This window comes from Podarcis cretensis (assembly GCF_951804945.1).
Source record: "Podarcis cretensis genome assembly, chromosome: 17".
Classification (NCBI taxonomy): Eukaryota; Metazoa; Chordata; class Lepidosauria; order Squamata; family Lacertidae; genus Podarcis; species Podarcis cretensis.
The window spans coordinates 22,896,268-22,916,937 of NC_137187.1; the positions used below are offsets into that span (position 1 = coordinate 22,896,268).

Here is a 20,670-nt window from a genome sequence, read left to right on the forward strand (position 1 = left end):
CAACACCCAACTAGAACAATTCTTTGTTTGCTTGTTTGTTTAAGGTGTTTTATACCACTATTCGGATGGATCTCACAGAGAGGTTTATAAAATGTTATTTATATCCTGTTTTTCTTTTTCTTTTTTGATATTTTATTTATTTATACTTTTCAAGTTTATGCATTTCACTAGTTTTATACAACTCACTAATTTTACATTCATTTTGACATTTCAAAACTTGACTTCCATCCCCCTCTTTCTGTGGTTCCTTAAATTTGTTTTTAGTATCTTCTGCACATCCAAATTAACTTAATTTGCACATTTATTCATCTTCTTTAAATATATATATCCTGTTTTTTCAGTATACAATCCTACCAAGGCAGGATCTTTACGAGAGGCATTAAAATAAGTTCTAAAAAACCACAGCAAACAATAGCAAGCGTTTCCCAAACTTGGGTCTCAACCCTGACCACTGGTCCTGATAGCTAGTGATGATGGGCGTTGTAGTCCAAAAAAAGCTGGAGATCCAAGTTTGGAGAAACCCTGCATACAGCTCTATCAACATACATCCCAGTTCACATTTTTCCTCACCTGGTTACAGTCATGTGCGTTGTGGAAAGGAGGTTGTGAGTGCACACGGGAAGAGCAAAGTGTGAACTAGCCCCACGACAAAGCAGGACCAGCAAAATCAGGCAATCGTGCTCAGTGAAGAGAAAGGTTGCTTTTAAGCACAGTGCTCTGCAGACTGGCTCAGGCAATATGATGAGAGACAACAGCACTTTTGTGTAACTTCTGTCTCCTTGTGTTTTGAAAACTTTTTTATTTTATTTTATTCCAAAACCGAAAAAGAATTACAAACATCAAATTCAAAATCCATATTCATTTTGTAACATAAGCCTATTACATAGTTGACTAGATTAAAATATACCTAATTGCTATAGACTTCCCTTTGCTATATCTAAATGCAACACAATTAGAAGTATTATATTATAATTTTTTATAAATTCCCCTATACCCCCCACTCCCCTTCACCCATGTGTGATCTCATTTTTTTTTTTACTTCTTCCATCTTGTTGTGTTGTTGTAGTTTAATAATTATTCAATTGATTCTTTTATTATTTCTTTGCTTATCTCCTGCATGTTTTACACATTATCTATTAATATTCCAGTTCCGGAACCATATTTTTTCATGTATTCCTTCATTCCATCCCACTCTTTAATTGTTCTTTGATTTGAATGGCCTCTAATGATCGCCGTCACCTGGTTACAGTCATGTGCATTTTGGAAAGGAGGTTGTGAGTGTACACGGGAAGAGCAAAGTGTGAACTACAATGGTGCCCCGCAAGACGAACGCCTCGGAAGACGAAAAGCTCGCTAGATGAAGGAGTTTTTCGTTTTCTTAGCCGCTTCGCAAGACGCATCTCCCTATGGGCTTGCTTCGCAAAACGAAGCTTGCCCCGCAAGCTCCGGGGATAGCGGGGAAGTGCAGCGCGTCTTCCCCTCTGTCCCCGGACCCCTTTTGAAGCAAGGGGCGGCAACGGGGAGAAGCGATCTTCTCCCCTCCGCCCCTTGGTTCAAAAGGGGTCCGGGTTCAAAAGGGGTCCCTTGCTTTAAACAGGTCCGGGGACAGAGGGGAAGGCGTGCGGCGCTTCCCCTCTGTCCCCGGAGATTGCGGGGCAGGCAATGGGGAGAAGCAATCTTCTCCCCGCCGCCCCTTGCTTTAAACAGGTCCGGGGACAGAGGGGAAGGCGCACAGCGCTTCCCCTCTGTCCCCGGACGGTCTCCATAGGAACGCATTGATTGATTTTCAATGCATTCCTATGAGAAACCGTGCTTCGCAAGACGAAAAACTCGCAAGAAGAAAAAACTTACGGAACGAATTAATTTCGTCTTGCGAGGCACCACTGTAGCCCCATGACAAAGCAAGACCAGCCAAATCAGGCAATGGTGCTCAGTGGGGAGAAAGGTTGCTTTTAAGCACCAGTGCTCTGCGGACTGGCTCAGGCAACATGATGAGAGACAACAGCACTTTTGTGTAACTTCTGTCTCCTTGTGTTTTGAAAACTATGGCTCTAGATGGATTAATATATACAAGGTTTAAGACATGGCTAAGGAAAGATACACAATAGAAGATGGGAGAATGTTACCGTGAGAACTCTGCTTGACCTTGCCTGGGGCAAGAGCAGCTCTTCTTAGGCTAGAAAGCCCCAGATTTCCACCAAAGCAAAGCAAAACATTCAACAGCTTCTGTTTGTAGAGAACCAGTCTTCACATATTGCAGCAATCACTTGCTAAGCAAAAGGTGACTCATTTGTGAGTCACTTTGGACATCAATTTGGCAGAACAGCATTCAACCATAACTAGAGGGAGATGAAGCTTTAATGAAGCACCTCTCTCGGTGCCAACGGAATGGCAGAATGAGCCAACATTTGTTTGGACTGGTTTGGCAGCTGGTGGTTTCAAATATATGGAAAGTCCCAGTTTTAAAGCAACATGAGATTGGTTAGCTTAACATCTTTCCATTTGAAACAAAAAGCTTATTTGCCTTCTATAAAAACACCCAAGAACAATGGCCAAGGAACAATTCAGCCTAAACCAGCAATTCATATTTATTATTTGCAGGAATATGTTGAAATTTCATGTTGTAATAAGCAAGCTGGACTCTTTACAAACCTGATGAAGAAATAATGATTCAGGATGAACATTTGATGTAATTTCCCGTCATTTCTACAAAGCAGCCTAAAGCTATTTGTATAGAAGAGTGTAAAATACAGATATTTGGGGCTATGGATTGCGTGAGAAAGGCTGGTGTCACACCGGGGCTTTTCCATAACCAACACAAAAAGGTGCATTTATCCTTTCCTTATACACCTTTGTTGCACTCCCATGAACTCCAGCCATTCCGCAGTCATTTCAAAACGTAAGTAGATAATGAATAATCATAAAAACTAATGCACTTCGGAAAGACTAAAAGCACCAGAATGGAAGGGAACTAATGCAAATACTCTGATCTTCACTGTTTGTCCCAGTCCCTACACTTCTGCCATGACATACGGATGGCGCTGTGATCTAAACCATTGAGCCTCTTGGGCTTGCCGATCAGAAGGTTGGTGGTTCGATTCCCCATGATGGAGTGAGCTCCTGTTGCTCTGTCCCAGCTTCTGCCAACCTAGCAGTTTGAAAGCACGCCAGTGCAAGTAGATAAGTAGGTACCACTGTGGTGGGAAGGTAAACGGTGTTTCCATGCGCTCTGGTTCCCGTCACGGTGTTCCGTTGTGCCAGAACTGATTTAGTCATGTTGGCCACATGACCCGGAAAGCTGTCTGTGGACAAATGCCGGCTCTCTCGGCCTGAAAGCGAGATGAGCGCCACAACCCCACAGTTACCTTTGACTGGACTTCACTGTCCAGGGGTCCTTTACCTTTTTTTAACCTAACTTTTTGGATGCTGGATGACAATCTAGTTTTCAACACTGTGATATATTAGCAACTAAATGCTACCATGTACTGATATATGGACCATATATATGGACCATAAAGAAGGCTGAAGGCTGATCGCCGAAGAATTGATGCTTTTGAATTATGGTGCTGGAGGAGACTCTTGAGAGTCCCATGGACTGCAAGAAGATCAAACCTCTCCATTCTTAAGGAAATCAGCCCTGAGTGCTCACTGGAAGGACAGATCCTGAAGCTGAGGCTCCAAGACTTTGGCCACCTCATGAGAAGAGAAGACTCCCTGGAAAAGACCCGGATGTTGGGAAAGATGGAGGGCACAAGGACAAGGGGACGACAGAGGATGAGATGGTTGGACAGTGTTATAGAAGTGACCAGCATGAGTTTGACTAAACTGCGGGAGGCAGTGGAAGACAGGAGTGCCTGGCGTGCTCTGGTCCATGGGGTTACGAAGAGTCGGACATGACTAAACGACTAAACAACAACAGCTGATATATCACAATGTCTGAAATTGCCCAGCCATACCCCATACAGCTCCTGCATGCACAAGCCAGACAGGTCTGGACACTTGCCCAGGTCACGAAGTTGAACGAGCCCCCATACCATTCTGGCTCCCATGAGCAGCAGCTATGTGGGGACAAGGGCGGGCAGCCTCCTGCTGGCCCCTGAGGCCGCTGGCCCCGCAGAGAAGCAGTTTAAACAAGCTGGCCCCCACTGCAGTTTGCAGGAGGCGAAGGGGGCTTGATCAGCTGAGAAACGGGCTTTCGTAAACTGTTATGTACTGAAGTTCTCACCCTGGGCCAGCAGGGGGATACTGTAGATAGTTATGCAAATGAAGGATCGAAAGTGACGTTCAGTGATTGGATAGTTTGTATGCAAATGAAGGATCGAAAGTGACGTTCAGTGATTGGCTAGTTACAGAAAATGGCTACTGTTGCATTCTAGTGGAGCTCTATATAAGAAGGCTGACTAGCTCCTCAGTTCAGTTCTGTTCCAGCTTACAAATAAAGAGCTGCTTTGGAAGAATCGCTGTGTCGTCTGATATGTTCGCCCACAACTTAACATAAACTGTCCACCTCACAGCTGATCAAGGCAACCTGAGCTGGCCCTACATCTTGGCTTCCCAGCCACCAGCTGTGGGCCAGCTCAAAAAGTTTGCAACCGGTATCGCCGTTTGAACATCATACTGGTTTCAGACAATTAATCGTAATATCGCCCAGCTCTACTCTGCAGTGCCTCCTCAAATAACCCAGCTTTTTTTTTTTTTTGAAGGGCTACCATTATGCATGCTGGAAGGGCATTGTTTATTAAACTGCAGCAGCATCTGCTAAATACTCTACCTAATCTCGATTAAAACTAGATTTCCTTGCATAAGAAGGTGAGTGATAGGGAACATGGCAATCTTACTTTGCAGAGATTTCAAGAGGAACCAAATGTGTCTGTAACTTGAGGTTTCTGTGAACAAGGACAAAAACCACTTTAAAAAAAAGAGCACGGGGTTAGGTGATTTACCATTTTGGCAGCAGGTGTTAACCCAGATAGAAAGGTTAGCGATAGAAAAGCAAGAATTTCCAGCTCTGGCAATTACTGTGGAAAACTGTAAGTGAAACTTTCTGGCTGTGGGAAAAGATGGCAAGAATGCTAGAGGTCACAGACACATCTTAATCCCCTGTCTGACTCGGCTGTCATCCCAGATGGATAATCTTAGCACCAGAATGCATTTCTGCTCTGCGGACTGATAGTCAAATCTAAACCCTTCTGCAAAAGTGCAGTACAGTACACACACACTGCATACTGTTGAAAACTGGGTGTTATTAGTATTGCAAGCATTTTTAAAAATAATCGTTTTTATTAAATCTTCCAAATTATTACATAACTCCAATCATGTGTATCATTTTTTTGGTTGAACATTTTCTTCTTGTCCCTCCTTTCCCTGATGTTTTCCCCTCTTAGTAGCTGCATTAAAACACATCTACAGTTGTACCTTGGTTCTTGACTGGAATCCGTTCCAGAAGTCCGTTCGACTCCCAGAACCATTCGAAAAAACAAGGCACAGCTTCCAGTTGGCTGCAGGGGCTTCCTGCACTCAATCAGAAGCTGTGGAAGCCTCGTCAGATGTTCGGCTTCCAAAAAATGTTTGCAAACCGGAACACTCACTTCCAGGTTTGCGGCGTTCGGGAGCCAAAACGTTTGAATCGCAGGGCATTCGAGAACCAAGGTACAACTGTATATATTTATTTCCTAAGCTTCCAAAGTCCATTCTTTACATTCTTCTGTTGCTCCTATCTTAAATCCTGCACATGATTTCACATAAGAATGACAGTTCGATAGGATATAAGAATGATAGTTCGATAGGCATTTCAACTGTTTTGTAGCAAGGCTTCTGTGCCATTGCATGACAAGCAGAAAGGAATTGAGTGTGGCTTTCCTCACTAGGAAGGAAAATACTGAATTTACAGTTCCATCCATAAATACTTCTTTCCAATATTGCTGTCATTTCACAGGCTGGGTTGTTACTTACAGTAGCTTAACAAGTTCTAAATAAATTTCAGTTCAGTGGTGATGCTGCTCTTGTCACAGAGCCAAAACATAGGGGAAGATAGATTGATCATATTTATTATTACACTGATGAAGGATTTCCAGGCTTTCCAGAGAGACTACTAGGGCTGGGCAATATACCAATATATTCTCCCAAACCAGTTTGAATAATAATAATAATTTTATTATTTATACCCCGCCCATCTGGCTGGGTTTCCCCAGCCACGCTTGAAGTCCATATTGCAATATCGGCTTCATAATTTCTGACCTGCCAATATATCGTGAATCATGGTGTGTGTGTGTGTGTCCTATGCAAAAATCACAATGTGAGAAAAAACTGTGAAGCCAGCCAAGGCTTCTCTTGATTCCTGCAGCCCCTGTTGATTCTCCCAGCTCAGCTCTCCCCTGCCTCTTGCAAGGGGAGGTGAATCACCAGAGCAGGCACTGGCAAAAATCACAATGGGGGGAAAACCGTGAAACCAGCTAACGCTTCCACATAAAGGTAAAGGGACCCCTGACCATTAGGTCCAGTCGTGGCTGACTCTGGGGTTGCGGCGCTCATCTCGCTTTATTGGCCAAGGGAGCCGGCGTACAGCTTCCAGGTCATGTGGCCAGCATGACTAAGCCGCTTCTGGCAAACCAGAGCAGCGCACGGAAACTGCGTTTACCTTCCCGCCGGAGCGGTACCTATTTATCTACTTGCACTTTGACGTGCTTTCGAACTGCTAGGTTGGCAGGAGCAGGGACCGAGCAACGGGAGCTCACCCCTTCGCAGGGATTTGAACCGCCGACCTTCTGATTGGCAAGTCCTAGGGTCTGTGGTTTAACCCACAGCGCCACCCGTGTCCCCGATAATGCTTCCACATAGCTCCATCCTTATTTCAGACATTGTGATCTATTGGTATATTGCAATGTTTAGCTGGTGGTATATTATGATATTGAAAACCAAATATCGTCAAGCCCCTCGTGTTCACCTCTTCCCTCCTTATTTCAGACATCATGAGATATCAATATATAGTGCAATGTTTAGCTGGCGATATATAGTGACGTTGAAAACCAAATATTGCCCAGCCCTAGAGACTGCTGCTTATTGGGCCTCAGTCACTCCCCTGCATCCAATAGTATTGTTTTTCTTGTTGTTATTAGGATTCCTACTGCATTTATATCTCACCTTTCCCCAAAGGAGCTCAAGGTGACAACGTGGTTCTCCTCCAATTCAATTTTATCCTCACAACAACCCTGTGAGCCAGGTTAAGCTGAGAGACTGTGACTGGTCCAAGATCACTCAAGATGCTTCATGGTTGAGTAGGGATTTGAACCCTGGTCATCCTGGTCCATCACTCTTAATCACTAAACAACACTGGCATATTCTTTTTATGCTATCCATTCAGTTCAGCTAGGGAGAACACTTGCTGCTTAGGTATTTGAATAATTTAAGTTGCTTTCAGTTGTACATTTATGTAACTGAACTAATTTATTTCCAGTGCTGCATATTCCAGAATAGGAGACTCACGCAAGTATGAGAGTGTAATAAATAGCTTTAGACCAGGACTGAAAAAAGCTTCTACTTTGGTTGAGAGGTCCTAGGCATATTTATCTTGGGGATATTTAACTTGCAAGTGGTTCTTTTTCGCAGTTGGAATGCTCTAGCTGAGCTCAACGGAGGGGACAGCAGTGCAGAACCCGTACTTTATGTACAGAGACAGACAAAAGCCTCTTTGTATTTCAAGCCAACATGTCGGTATGCTGAAGAGCATTTCAGATCCTTGCTTGTGCTTGTGCGAAATTTCACGGCTAGCGAGGGCAGTAAACTGAGATCGGGTTTGTCCCTGTTTGCAAAATAATGAGGGCTTTAGAATTTATCTCCTAAGTAACCATGTAATGGACTTGTCCCTCCTTCTGTGCTTAGTAGTTCAACATAAATCATGGTAGTTCTGCTATCCTCGTGTGTTGGCATCTAAGCCGCTAGAGAACAGTTCCTGTAACACCCATTAAGGGTCAATCAATCAATCATTCTCAAACCTTTATTGGCATATAGACAACATTCCCAAAGGTTCAGTACAAGAAAACCACTCATCTAACAATTACAATACTGTTGTATAACATTCATGGATCCTCACTGCTTGTTGCAGAAACCTGGCTACTATCTCGATCCTATGCCCGTCCTGGGTCAACATTAGGAAGGCTACTTTACATTCATCTAAATGCTACTCCCTGCTAATAACCAAGTGATTAATGAACTTAAGATGGAATTCTCTGATATGAGAGGCAGTGCAAAAGAACATGCACAATGGATTCTATACAACTCTGTCCATAGGGACATGGTGTCTCTCTGCAAGCGGTATTTTCTGGAATCTCCCCTGTAGTATTGTCGATGGCAGCACATTCAGTCTCGCTAGTGTGTATACCCTGCATTGATTCGGTTTGGCCAGGTGGTAGAAGTAAGTCGTCATTGGCAGTCCACACTGCAGCATCCCCAAACCTGCGCAGACACTATCCTGATTTGACTACTAATTTCTTGAAATTCATTGTCTAACCATCTGTGTTTAATTGTCTCAAAAGTGTTTGATAATCTTATTTATATAAGACGCAGGGTACACGAAAAGTACCTACCAACGTGCCAATCTACCACGTTTGGATTTTGCAGCCAACCCGTTTCCTTCAACCTATGGATTGCTCAAACCCATCCTGTACTGCCACTCACTTCTTAGTGGTAAAAGTAGAAGGCCCTCCATTAGCACATTGCCTTTGATGGTAAGGAACCACATTTGCAAATCGCGGGGTGGGGTGGGGAGGAACGGACTGTGGTTTTCTGCCATGATTGTATGTTGTGTGATATAATAAATTAGGCAGAGGATTTGGGGAGGAGCAGAATACAGGCCTATTTCAATCATCATCATCCCAAGAAATCCCTGTTACAGGGATAAGGGCCAGAGAAAGTACCAATAGCTGAAGGGCCATGACTCTGTAGCACAGCAAGCTTTGCCTACAGAAGGTCCCAGGTTCAATCCTGTGCATCTCCAGATAGACCAGGGAATGTCACCTGGTGTGAAACATTGGAGAGCAGCTGCTAGTTGGTAGAGAGAATGTGAGCTAGATGGACCAACAGACTCATGTCTGTTGGCCCATCTAGCATCCTACAGCATCATGTCTGTTGGCCCATCTAGCATCCAAACAGCATCCTACGTTCTATAAAATCTGTTTAAACAAAGTCCCCGGATCTTGAATGGTGAGGAACTTTGCTTGAGACCATAGAGATCTGGATTCCATGGAATGGACTGAGTTAGGAAAACTACTGATTATTAGCCAAACCTCTGGTACCCAGGCACAGTTCTGTCTCTTGCATTCAGTCTCTTGCATTTTACTTCCTAGATCAGCGGTTCTCAACCTGTGGGTCCCCAGATGTTGTTAGACTACAACTCCCATCATCCCTGAGCTCTGGCCTTGCTAGCTAGGGGTGATGGGAGTTGTAGTCCAACAACATCTGGGGACCCACAGGTTGAGAAAGGCTGTCCTAGATTTATATGCTGAAGGCCACCCTGAGAGAAGGGAGAGGGGATTGGAATTCTGAATGCAGAATTATTCAGCAGAAGCAGAACCTCTGGACCAAGGAAGGGAGAAAATGAAAAGCCACTTGTTCATATGCTAGCCTACTGTCTAAACAACACACTCCTGAAGAGCCACCTCCTCCCAAACACAGGATAAAGGCTAGGACTGCAAGGAAGAACAAACACTTAAATAAATAAGTATTCCATGACTAACGCATGGAAACGCAGAAAGGGACCCAGCCACATAAGATGCAAAGCAAAGCTTAATCCAACAGTTCCAGACAAACAGCTCACATGGAGAGCCATAGTCTGATGGATGGTTCTATACCACACCCCAGAAAGGTGCAACACTTAGCACAGAAAGAGAAGTGGACAAATAACATCCTTCACAGAAGCACTGACAGAACAACAGAGTCCTAAGTTCATACTTGGAGGTACTAAGAAAATAAAGTCAGTAATAGCAAGGAATAGATAAGGAAACTCTTTGCAAGCATGAATATTCATAGACCAGCGGCATGACCAAAGGCCAAACAAAGCTTCCTTAACCATGGTTTGGCATCTGCCCCATAATCTGCTTAAGACCACTTATTGATCTAAAGGAAAAAAGATCATCAATGATCTACTAGATGCTAAGAATTCAGATTACAAACAGAACTGCACAACTTTTTTTTTGCAGTGCTCACATTCCTTGTCTTCCAAAAGTAAAAAAGCAGAGCATTGTTTTGAATCAGTGTAACTTGGTGGGTTAAATCAAACCTTCGTGAACAAGTATAGATTGGAGATGGTGAAAAAGAAGGAATAAAGTGTTCCATAGTACGTTCTCCTGACGCATCTTTTGACTCCAAGATGGAACTTTGATTTCCCCTAGGTTACATAAAGGCTCTATAAGGGCATCTGAAGGTATCTGGGGTGGGCAGAACAGACATGTTGTTCATTATGTACATTTTAAAGACACAATCTGATCTTGGCAACCTTAAATCATTTCCTGTGGCACCTTTCCCATTCTCCAGGATGACAGAACTTCTGAGACTACACAAGAAAGCTCCCCTACTACCCCAGGATACAACGCATATTGCTTTGCAATTACCTTCCTAGTAATTTTTAAAATTGAGCACTCCGGCTTAAGCACTAACTACAGTATTTACTTTAATAATAGAAATACTTGGTAAAGATAAAAAAAGGAACAGCCCATGCAGGAGTTGTCACCAGAAAGAATACACCAGCAGATAATGTTATGCTATTAATCGAATTCCAACAGTTAGCAATAGACAATCTTAGATGACACTAGCAGCTTAAAAATATGGAACCAAACTGTTCTCTAATTCCACAAAACAGACTGATTTCTTTTAATGACATTAATGACACTAAGATTTCTGTTACACTGAACAGTTTTCCTTCCCAAGTCTTCCCAAGAAAAATGTGCAGCCTCTGGGCTCTGGTCACATTTTCTCTTAAATGCATGGATGCAAATTCTTAATCAGATGTTTGAAATCCTAAAATTGCCAGAGGAGCAAGACTATCACGGTGACTATCACGATATCATCCAAGCTTTGGGTCTCTTTTGAAAGCACCTTTTTACCATTTGGTTCAACAAGAGCTTCCTTCGTCTAGTCAGAGAATATCAGGGGCAGCTTGAGTGAAGAGGAACCTACGGTTTCAAAAGACAACCGCAGCTTCCAAGACGAACAGGAAGGTGTGAGCACCAGCCGCAGGTTCCGTTCTTTTTCTCACACCAACAAAAGCCTTGTTTAGGTGAAATGTTAAGCTATGGTTGAGCATTATGTGAACGCGCCATCATTATGTGAAGTATGCTCCCCCTCTAGTCAGAAGGAGACCATAGTAACTAACTCAAGGTTTGAGTTACGTCCAAATGTGGACAACCCAGTTAGTCTTAACTATGCTTTTTTCAAGCTATGTTTCATGAAGCTGGCTTGTTTCAATAGTAGTTAAGAGTGAGTACAGTTTAGTGTTCTGACAATTCTAAACAGCAGTTAATGGGGGGAAGCAGAGAGGGGACCCCAAGGCTCATTCGCATGACACTAAACCATGGGTGAACCTCCAGGCTGTGGGTCAAACTTGGGGATGTCAGATGTGAGGGTGGAGCTGCAAAGGAACAATCTGGAACTTAAACAACCATTCCTGTGCTGGAGCAAGCACACTCCCATCAAACCACTTCTCCCTCCCAGAACTGCTCTCTGAAGCCTCAGCTGTCAAGGCTTCGAGGTGCAGTACACAGCTGTTCCAACAGCCCCTGGGACACTCCTTCAAACATTTGATTGCAAAGCACTGAAGGAACATTGCTGGGGCTGTCTGAGCCACAAAGTGCCATTCTGATCTGTGTTTTCTTGCCAAATCCCAGAAAAGTGAGGCCGAAACAGTTCCGTCGGTCAGAAAACAGGGTGTGTGATCTTACCACAGGCTTTACAAGCAGCAACACAGATCTCTTCTGCAACGTACTCTCCTGCTGGAAACTGTAGATAATCGCCGTCCATCTTTCCTTGGGAATGATACAAGTAAACTCGAAGCAGAGGCTCTGTGTGCGTGGAAACAGCCGCATTCCCAAGGACGCCACCATTCTGGTGAAGAGTAGATGAGGCCGGGCCTTCCATTTCTGTCACCGTAAGGCAAGCCATCATGACATTTTAAGGTTCACTGCTTTGGCCTGAAAGAAATCCACAAAGAAAAAAAGGTCAGTTACATTTTTAAAAAAGATATAGAGTACGCTGCATTGATTTGGAATGACAGTGAAGATTTGGGGGTTCTCCCCCCCAGCCTTTCTCTACAACAAGCTCCAAAACTCCTTCTCCCCCCCCCCGGAAGTTTCATCCTCACAACAACCCTGTGAGGTAGGTTAGGAGGAGAAATGGGGCACAAGGCTTTCTGCCCCCCAGTTGAGCAGCACGCTGGGGCCAGCTGTATTGGCCACAGCCTGCAAGGCGCTGGGATGAAAGCACCTCAGCTCCCACAATGAGAGCTGCGGCAGTTTCACCCGGAATATCGCCATGATGTTTGGCTGGCGATACACTGCAATGTTGAAAACCTGACATCACTCACTTGTTTTCAAAAATTCAAGAATTCTGCAAGCAAACCGAGAGCACCGTTGAAGGCGTTGCTTAATACCATCCATTCAAATCCTGAAGTGGCTTTCTGAAACCACTTAGTGGAAACACTGCCTTCTTTTAGAAACTGTTCTAGAACTCTCATCCCATAATGCTGTAGAAGCAACTTCTGAAAGTCATGGGTGGAGAAATGGTAAAACAAACCAAGACAGACCACTGCTGTTTGCTGAAAAGGTGCAGGCTCTGGTCATGCCAACTTGCGGAAAGTTAAGGGAATTCTTATTCTCCACTTCCTGAACAAGCTCGTTCTACTTAACAAAATTTCCAGATTCAGAAGTTTCATTTCTGCATTAAAAAGGTGGCCCAGACAAAAATAGCACCCAGGTTTAGATCCTCTTTGGCTTAACTTCCTCAAATTAGACAACTCTATTGCAAAAAACAAACACACACATACCCCGAAAAACCCCCAAAGAACTTTTACAAAACCATTGAAATGTGTTTCTGTATTCTTTATTACTACATACCATACTAAGCTATGCTTTCTGTTGTTTTCAAAGCTGGCAAAATCCTGATTATTTAGTTGTCCACATTATTATTATTATTATTATTATTATTATCATTATTATTATGATCATCATCACTGTTACTTAATCCTGGGACCAAGGAAACATTTCCCCTTTGATATCAGCTTTTCTTATTTCCCTCAGAAAGCACAGAGAAATGATTTGTAGTTTCCTCCCCAGAAAACTTCCAAATTCATCTTTCAACAAGAATCTTAATCCTCAAGACGTTAGTTGCGCAAACGTAAAAAAGAAAAAGAAAAAGAAAAACCCGCAAAAAACGGTTAAAAGCAGATCCTCAGAAAAAGGACATTCAATTAAAGTACTATAACTTGGTAAGTGGGTTAAACTAAGATTGCAATGGTGCTCTAGCATTATCTTACATTTTTGTAATTCTTTTGGAGAGTCTATATACCATCCCAAAGGTCAACACATTTCCCTGACTGCTCTTTCTTGAAATCTGGAGATATTTTGTATGTCTAATGGAACAAATCTGTAGGATTCAAAATAAGTGAAACTATCAAAGGGAAATTTAATCCAAACAATTCGAGTAGGGATTTCTGGCAGGCTCACTTTGTCATTTGAACAAAGACCTCCTTCCTTATAAACTACAGAAGCAAGTAGGAAAGGATTAGGCTCCTGCTTTTGTGTTCTTTAAAAAAGTAAATAAGCTGCGTTAAAAACCAGTGTACATCCTTCATCAACTGATATGATACATATATATTGTACTCAAATCTTCCCTTCAATCAGTATTTGAGTTCTCAAAAGAATGGTTAAGCAACTAAACTATAATAGTCAGATACTGAGCAATCTGCCAAAGTTTGAGGCATTTGCAATGTAAACTTCAGGAGTTCTATGAAGCTGTGAAATGGAGTAGCATCTTGGTGCTTATAACAGCACGATGATTTAGTGAGCTCACTACAATATTGCCTAAACTATATTTAATGGGGGGGGGGTTAGTTCAGTATTTGAGCAGCAGAAACACTGCAAGCACGGAGGTGGGGACAGAACAACATTCACCAATGTTCCCAAGCATCTCATACTGCCCTCAGCTATCAGAACTGATGGCAGGGCTTACTTTGGCACAGCAGGGACTGAGTTGTGTGTGCATGGAAGAAGAAGAAGAAGAAGAAGAAGAAGAAGAAGAAGAAGAAGAAGAAGAAGAAGAAGAAGACTGCCACAAGAAACTAAATAAAAACCAGAGTCATCCTATTGTAGGACAAGACCTGCCAATAAAAGTAAAGAACTTATTTATGCATGCTACAACAGCGGCAAGAGTTTTGTTAGCACAACGATGAAAGAACGAGGAAATCCCAACGAAAGAACTGTGGCAAGCAAAATTGATGAGCTGTGCGGAATTGGCCAAACTGACATATAAGCTGCGTGAAAAGGACAACGGTGACTTCAAGGAAGAATGGGGGCTTTTTACAAACTAGATAAAAAGACAACAAAATGAATTGGACTCTGTGGCAGGTTTTGAATAAACATTCACAAATTTATTAGCTGAACTAAAGTAAGGATACGTACAATTTTACAACATGCAGAAAACAATATATGTAAAGAAATCAGGGAGGGGAGCTGAGGGAAGTCCTTGGTGAGGTGGAGAGGGAAGGTTGAGGGGGGAAAGGGGGAAAGAATAATGTAACTGATTAAGAGGATTGACAAATTGTTTGTGAAAATTGGTTAATATTTTAAAACGAAACAAAACCAGAGTTATCCTTAAAAAGAACTACTACTTCATACATAGTCAAAATATCCCTTCCCCTACCTTTCCTTTAAATAGTGGTGAAAATAAATTGCCCAAAGAACTGAAGATTTTTTTTATTTTTAAACTTCACTGGTCAGTAAATTATTGCATATTTTGTTAGTGGCATATTGTCAAATCATAATGAGAAAATATCGTTTCACCACCATGAAGAACCTATGTTCTTGAACACTGTTGAAAAACACAAGACTTTTTCATGTTAGTTTATTTTGCTCTGAGTGGCCCTAAGTGTTTTCCGCAGCTACGTATCTGAAAAAGGCAGATAGTCCATAAAACAGATATAAGACAACTTGCAGAACGAAGATCGCCTTTATCTCTACCAATGCAGCTTGACAGAAAATGGAAAACCGCAAACACAAGCCAGGGCTCTGAAAGTAAACAGCATGTGAAAAAGGAAGAAGAAGAAGAAGAGGAGGAGGAGGCAGCAGCGAAAAGGGAGCATTCATTGCTAGTGTAAACACTTGGTTTCTTATAAGGATAAGAACACAGTCTACATTTCACTGAATCGACAGAATGTTAGCAAGCAAGATTTTACTCTTCCTCCTATTACAACTGAACTGAAAAGAAACTGTTAATGCAAAACTATTCCATTCTCCAAGACCAATTTCAAGTTTATAATATTGTATTTACACTTAACATTTTGTTTTGAAAGAAGAGTATTCATTCCAAAATGTATACCGTATTTTGAAATTTTGCCGGCAGAATCGTCTTTTCAAATCTCCACACAGAAAGGGTGAATTTAAAACTGATGCAAATTAAATATTGGAGTGCAATCTTATCCTTGAGTTTGTATCAGCCGAAGAGTTCTAGGTTCTCGGCAGAAGCTCTGCTATGGCGGCGGAACGCAATATATTCTACCAGCAGATCAGAAGTCTCCAATGTGCTGTAGGGATCAACACAGCTGCTCTGCCAGAGAAAATACAGAGGCAGAGCAGCCAAAATAGGGACGGAGACACGGTCAGAGCACAAATTCTATGCCACGTCAATTCACAACACAACCATGTTCTGCCACGACACTGGCGAGGTTATGCTGACTGTACACAGCCATGACCTTTCGTTGTCCAGACTGTACGATTTGTATATACAAAAAACTTGTACACGTGATCTGAGCACACGATCTCAAGGGTAGGGTTGTGGCCTTCTGGTCTTCAAAAGGCAGCAAGTATTACTGCTGCAGTCATCCCAGAAGTCATAAAAGACCTTTCACGGGGAGTTTTGATATATTAGCTCACAAAGACTTTGGCCAGCTATGCAAAAGTAGTCCAGCCATCTTTGCATCCAATCCAAACAAGCTGTTATTTGCTCATTTATCTTCAGATTATGAATTCGCTTGGAGTTTATTTTGGTAAAGTAAATACACAATGTCAAAATGCAGTCACTGTTTGTTCTTGGTTTTTCTAGTAAACAAACAAAGCTGAGAACAGGTCACTGAGCAGAAAAGTTAATGATTTGGGGTGTCTTTTTTGGGAAGGTTTAAAGTACATTTATAAACTTGCATAGTGCTAAAGTGCTTCATTTAAGCTGTAAACCTAACAATGTCTTGCAGGCCAGGTGAAGCCTATGGAGAAAAAGATAAGATTGCACACAATCTGTTATAATGGAGCAAAAAAAAAAAAACAAATAAAGCTCTGCCCATAATCATAAAAAAGCAATTTTAACAAAATACATCGTAAGACAGCTCATTCTGCTTAGTGTTTCTACAATTCCCTTCTTTTCTCTCTTCTCAAACATACATTGCATTTGTGATCAAACTGCACTATTTAAAGGCATGGATGTTGCAAGTCAATATCACCAGTAATAGCCTTATCCTAGGAGACAGGTTAACACATCACCTTGAGCTTATTAGACTCTACAGTACAGGTGGGAAAACTTTGGCTTGCAAGTCAAACTGGCAGGGATTTAAACATTGTCTGCAAGGCTGCATTCCCCAAACCATGCTTACCTGCCCCACACCTTTCAGCATATGTGATGCATCTGGTACTGGGCAGGTACAGATGCAGTTGTCATTGCACAATTGGAAGCCTTAAAGTAGATTCCTAACTGTGCATTGGCAAAGGACAACAGGCATTGGCCCTAGCAGATGGATTGGCGGTGCGAAAATGTTCCCCATGGGAACTCTTGGCAACTTCTTAGGTCCTGACTTCTGGTCCAAATCTACTTGTAAAATCTGCCCCCCACTGACTAGGGTCTGATAAGGATCCAGCCCACGTAGGCAAAATGTTCCCCTGCACTAAACAGTGTTCAAAATTAGCCAGGCACCAAGCGCATTTTGCACCTATCAGCCACTTGAGACCAAGTGAAGATGCCTGGGCTTATATTTTATCTGCACAATCCGAATGAATTTCAGGAACCAAAATGCTTTTTCTAAGCAGGAGCAGTGAATGACATTATAATTCATTGCTGTTGCTTGACTTCACTTACACCACCCACTGCCCTGCTCACCGTTGTGAAAAATATTCCCATGTAATGAGGTCGGAATAAGCCAGTATATATGTGGACTGTCTCTGCTTCAAGTGACTTTTCTTCTTGAAGTTCTCAAAGCTCTTAAACTAGCTCAAGGTTGTCCTCTGAACTAACCAGATGTTTAGAGAATCAATCCCAGCCATTCATTTGAAAAATAAGACACTGGAGCCATCTTGCCCCAAAATGGCAACTAGACATTCCGTTTGGGTGACTGAAACCTTGGGTTTAAGGAGCCATTTGCCACCTAGCTTAAATATGTGAGTTTCTAACGCTGGCTCTAAGGTTTTGAGGAAGGGAAGCATAAAACCAACCAAAGAGCAAGAGTTACGGTGTTACATGCAAATGTATACAAGTCTTGGCAACCATTTTCTCCCCAGTTAAAAAGCAGTGTCACGAGATTAAAGGTGCAACACAAACTTGGAGCTGGACCTGTGTCTCTCCATTTGCTGATTCAAGATGGAATAGAATTGGGAGAAGATAAATGGACCATGGAGAACAGATCAAGTGGCCAGTCTGCCAACAGCAATCCTGTGCTCAAATCTGCACCCTTCTTGAAGCTGCTTTTATTGAGAAAAAAACAAGTCAGGACTTCCTCTCACACTTTAGCATGCAACCAGGAACAGGCCTCCTTAGTGCGCAGGTGAGGAACCTGTGGCCCTCCTAATGTCACTGGATTACATCTCATCTCATCTCATTCCAGACCTATAGTTATGCTGGCTGAGCCTGATGGGACTTGTAGTTCAAGAACATTTGAATGGCCACAGGTTCCCCACTCTATCCTTAGCCCTTGCTTTGGAAGACTACATTCAGAAAGAGATTTGTAATACTTGGGTTGGGTAGGGCTGCTGCCTATTCCTTCAGGAACAGAGCAAAAGAGGGCCATTCAGGAGGGGGAAATGCTTTAATCTCCGTGATCATAGATCTCCGAGTTATTTCATAGAAAGCCATGTGCTAAAATGGACGCCATTGCTCTGCCTCCACCGGAATAGCTTTGTTGTGCAAGCTGAACCCTTCCTTCTTCAGCCCTGCAACAAAATTACAACAGCAAATCAAAACCACAAGGTCCAGTTTCTGCAATCCCCTGAACAGTAACTTTGGTCACTCTTAGATGTTCAGTCACAAGAGACTGTTTATTTTGCAGCTTCAGATCAACTCCTACTTTAAAACACTACGGCCGAAAAGCAGCAAACAGACTTGAAAGCCGTAAAATAACCCCCAGCAAAACTTGCCTCGTTATCACACCACCAGAAGCTTGAGATGCTTCCAGCACAATGTCAATCACACCATCCATTTCGGAAGAGCTCCTGTACATTCCTATTATCAGGGGTCTGCCGGGACTTGTGGCTATAAGAAGCCTCAATTCAGTGTCTTTCTAAGGTGCTGAACCAAAGCTAAAGATGAGGTGGAGGGAGAACTGAGGGAAGACTGGGAAAATGAGAAACTAAAATTGAAACAAAAAATGGCTCAGCACTGCTCTCTGAGCCTTGGGATGGTGGATTTCCTCCCCTGCCCTGCTTTCTCTCTCATACACCCCCAAAACCTCTCATTACCCTTTCTCCTAACTTCCTCTTTCCGCCTGCATCTGTGCAAAAAAACTCATTTTGCATTGTTCCCATACTTAGCATCATGCTTCACTCTTAGGGCCCAGCTCCCACCAACATTAACCTGCGTCTTGGGCCAAACCACTTCAGGGTGCAGAGCATGAATCACACCCAAATAAGTAAAAATCCATTCTGCCCACGCACAGGAAGCATTGGAAACAATCCTAAATCGCCTCGAATAAATATTTTGGAAGTTGAGAACACATCTTAAATTACACCGGTATTCCATGAACATTGTCCAATTCTGTCTAAATATATTAAACCCCTGTCTTCCTTCTTTCACGCTGAAATAAGTCTGTAAGCTTTGCCATGGTTGTGTGTTCAGACATTTCTGTTTCCCATTCTGTTATGAATGGGTTGAAGACTTATCAAGGTTTTGCCTAACACCTCACAGCAACAATTATATAGGACTGGCACGTCCAACTTCCAAGAGACTGCGATCTACTCCCACTATAAAAAAAACTGGCAGTGATCTACCCAGTGAACTGACAGTAATCTAGATCGCGATTGCCCGGTTGGACATCCCTGATATAGGATATTAGTTCTGTTTGTTGCTAAGGTGCTTTTTGACACTGGCTAATCAAAATAAAACAGGACCTGGAGCAAATTGTTTTTCTCTCTATTCTGTTCCTTGTTCGAAACCAAAATTCATTTGCTTTGTTACACAGCCAGTATATTTGGACAGAGTTTCCAGGACTCAAACCACATCGACAATATTTAACATCTTAAGTTTACATTTACTGTATGAAGTATTTCCAGAGCCGTACACAATTTGGCCATCATACTTTATCCGTGAGAGGAAACAAGATTCCAAGTCCATTTCCCTCTCACTGAAGTCTCAGTGGCACAAACCACTTTCTTGATACCTTGCAGTGTAGCTTCAACCTCACCAATGCCTCAAACCATTTCTGAACAGTGCAGGCAGCTAAGCGCCTCTATTACCACCAACATGGAGATAGCATAAAGGCTGGTAGAAGCCCAAAGTTCTCGTTTGTTTCAGGATGGAGCAGAGCTGGGTCATGCTGTTGGGTTCAATGTCTTTATAAACTATTTGGATGAAGGGATTGAGGGGATGCTCATCAAATGTGCAGATGACACCAAACTAGGAGGGGTAGCTAATGCCACAAAAGGCAAAAATCAGGATTCAAAATCACCTTAACAGATTGGAGAACTGGGCCCAAGCTAACAAAATGAATTTCAATAGGGTTCTGCGCTAAGTCAGGAAGAACCAGATGCACAAATATAGGATGGGGGACATTTGGCTTGCTAGCAGTACACGTGAAAAGGATCTTGGGGTCTTGGTGAACCACGACCTTAACGTGAGTCAACAGTGTGATGCAGCAGTAGCAAAAAAAGTTGTTGCTATTCTAGGCTGCCTCAGCTGGTTTTTATGTTGGACCAACCAAGTGGGAAAACATCCCTTCTCTTTTGAAGAAGAAGAGTTTGGATTTGATATCCCGCCTTTCACTCCCTTTAAGGAGTCTCAAAGCGGCTAACATTCTCCTTTCCCTTCCTCCCCCACAACAAACACTCTGTGAGGTGAGTGGGGCTGAGAGACTTCAGAGAAGTGTGACTGGCCCAAGGTCACCCAGCAGCTGCATGTGGAGGAGCGGAGACGCGAACCCGGTTCCCCAGATTACGAAACTACCGCTCTTAACCACTGCACCACACCGGCTCTCTTTTGCCTTTCTGCGTGCACCTGCTG

The 20,670-nt window shown here is 42.8% G+C and overlaps 1 protein-coding gene across 2 annotated transcripts in view; it reads right to left on the bottom strand.

Moving 5' to 3' along the window:
* Positions 1-20,670, bottom strand: part of JAK2 (Janus kinase 2) — a 91,904-nt gene that overhangs the window by 44,165 nt on the left and 27,069 nt on the right. The window contains exons 1-2 of one of the 2 annotated variants that reach the window (XM_079959193.1): positions 15,580-15,722; positions 11,931-12,179 (exon numbers count right to left, since the gene is read on the bottom strand). In XM_079959193.1, the coding sequence (XP_079815319.1) occupies positions 11,931-12,153 (223 nt within the window). In that variant the 5' untranslated portion in view covers positions 12,154-12,179; positions 15,580-15,722. Of the gene's footprint in view, positions 1-11,930; positions 12,180-15,579; positions 15,723-20,670 lie in introns of those variants that run through there. The other variant, XM_079959192.1, reaches the window with a different exon arrangement.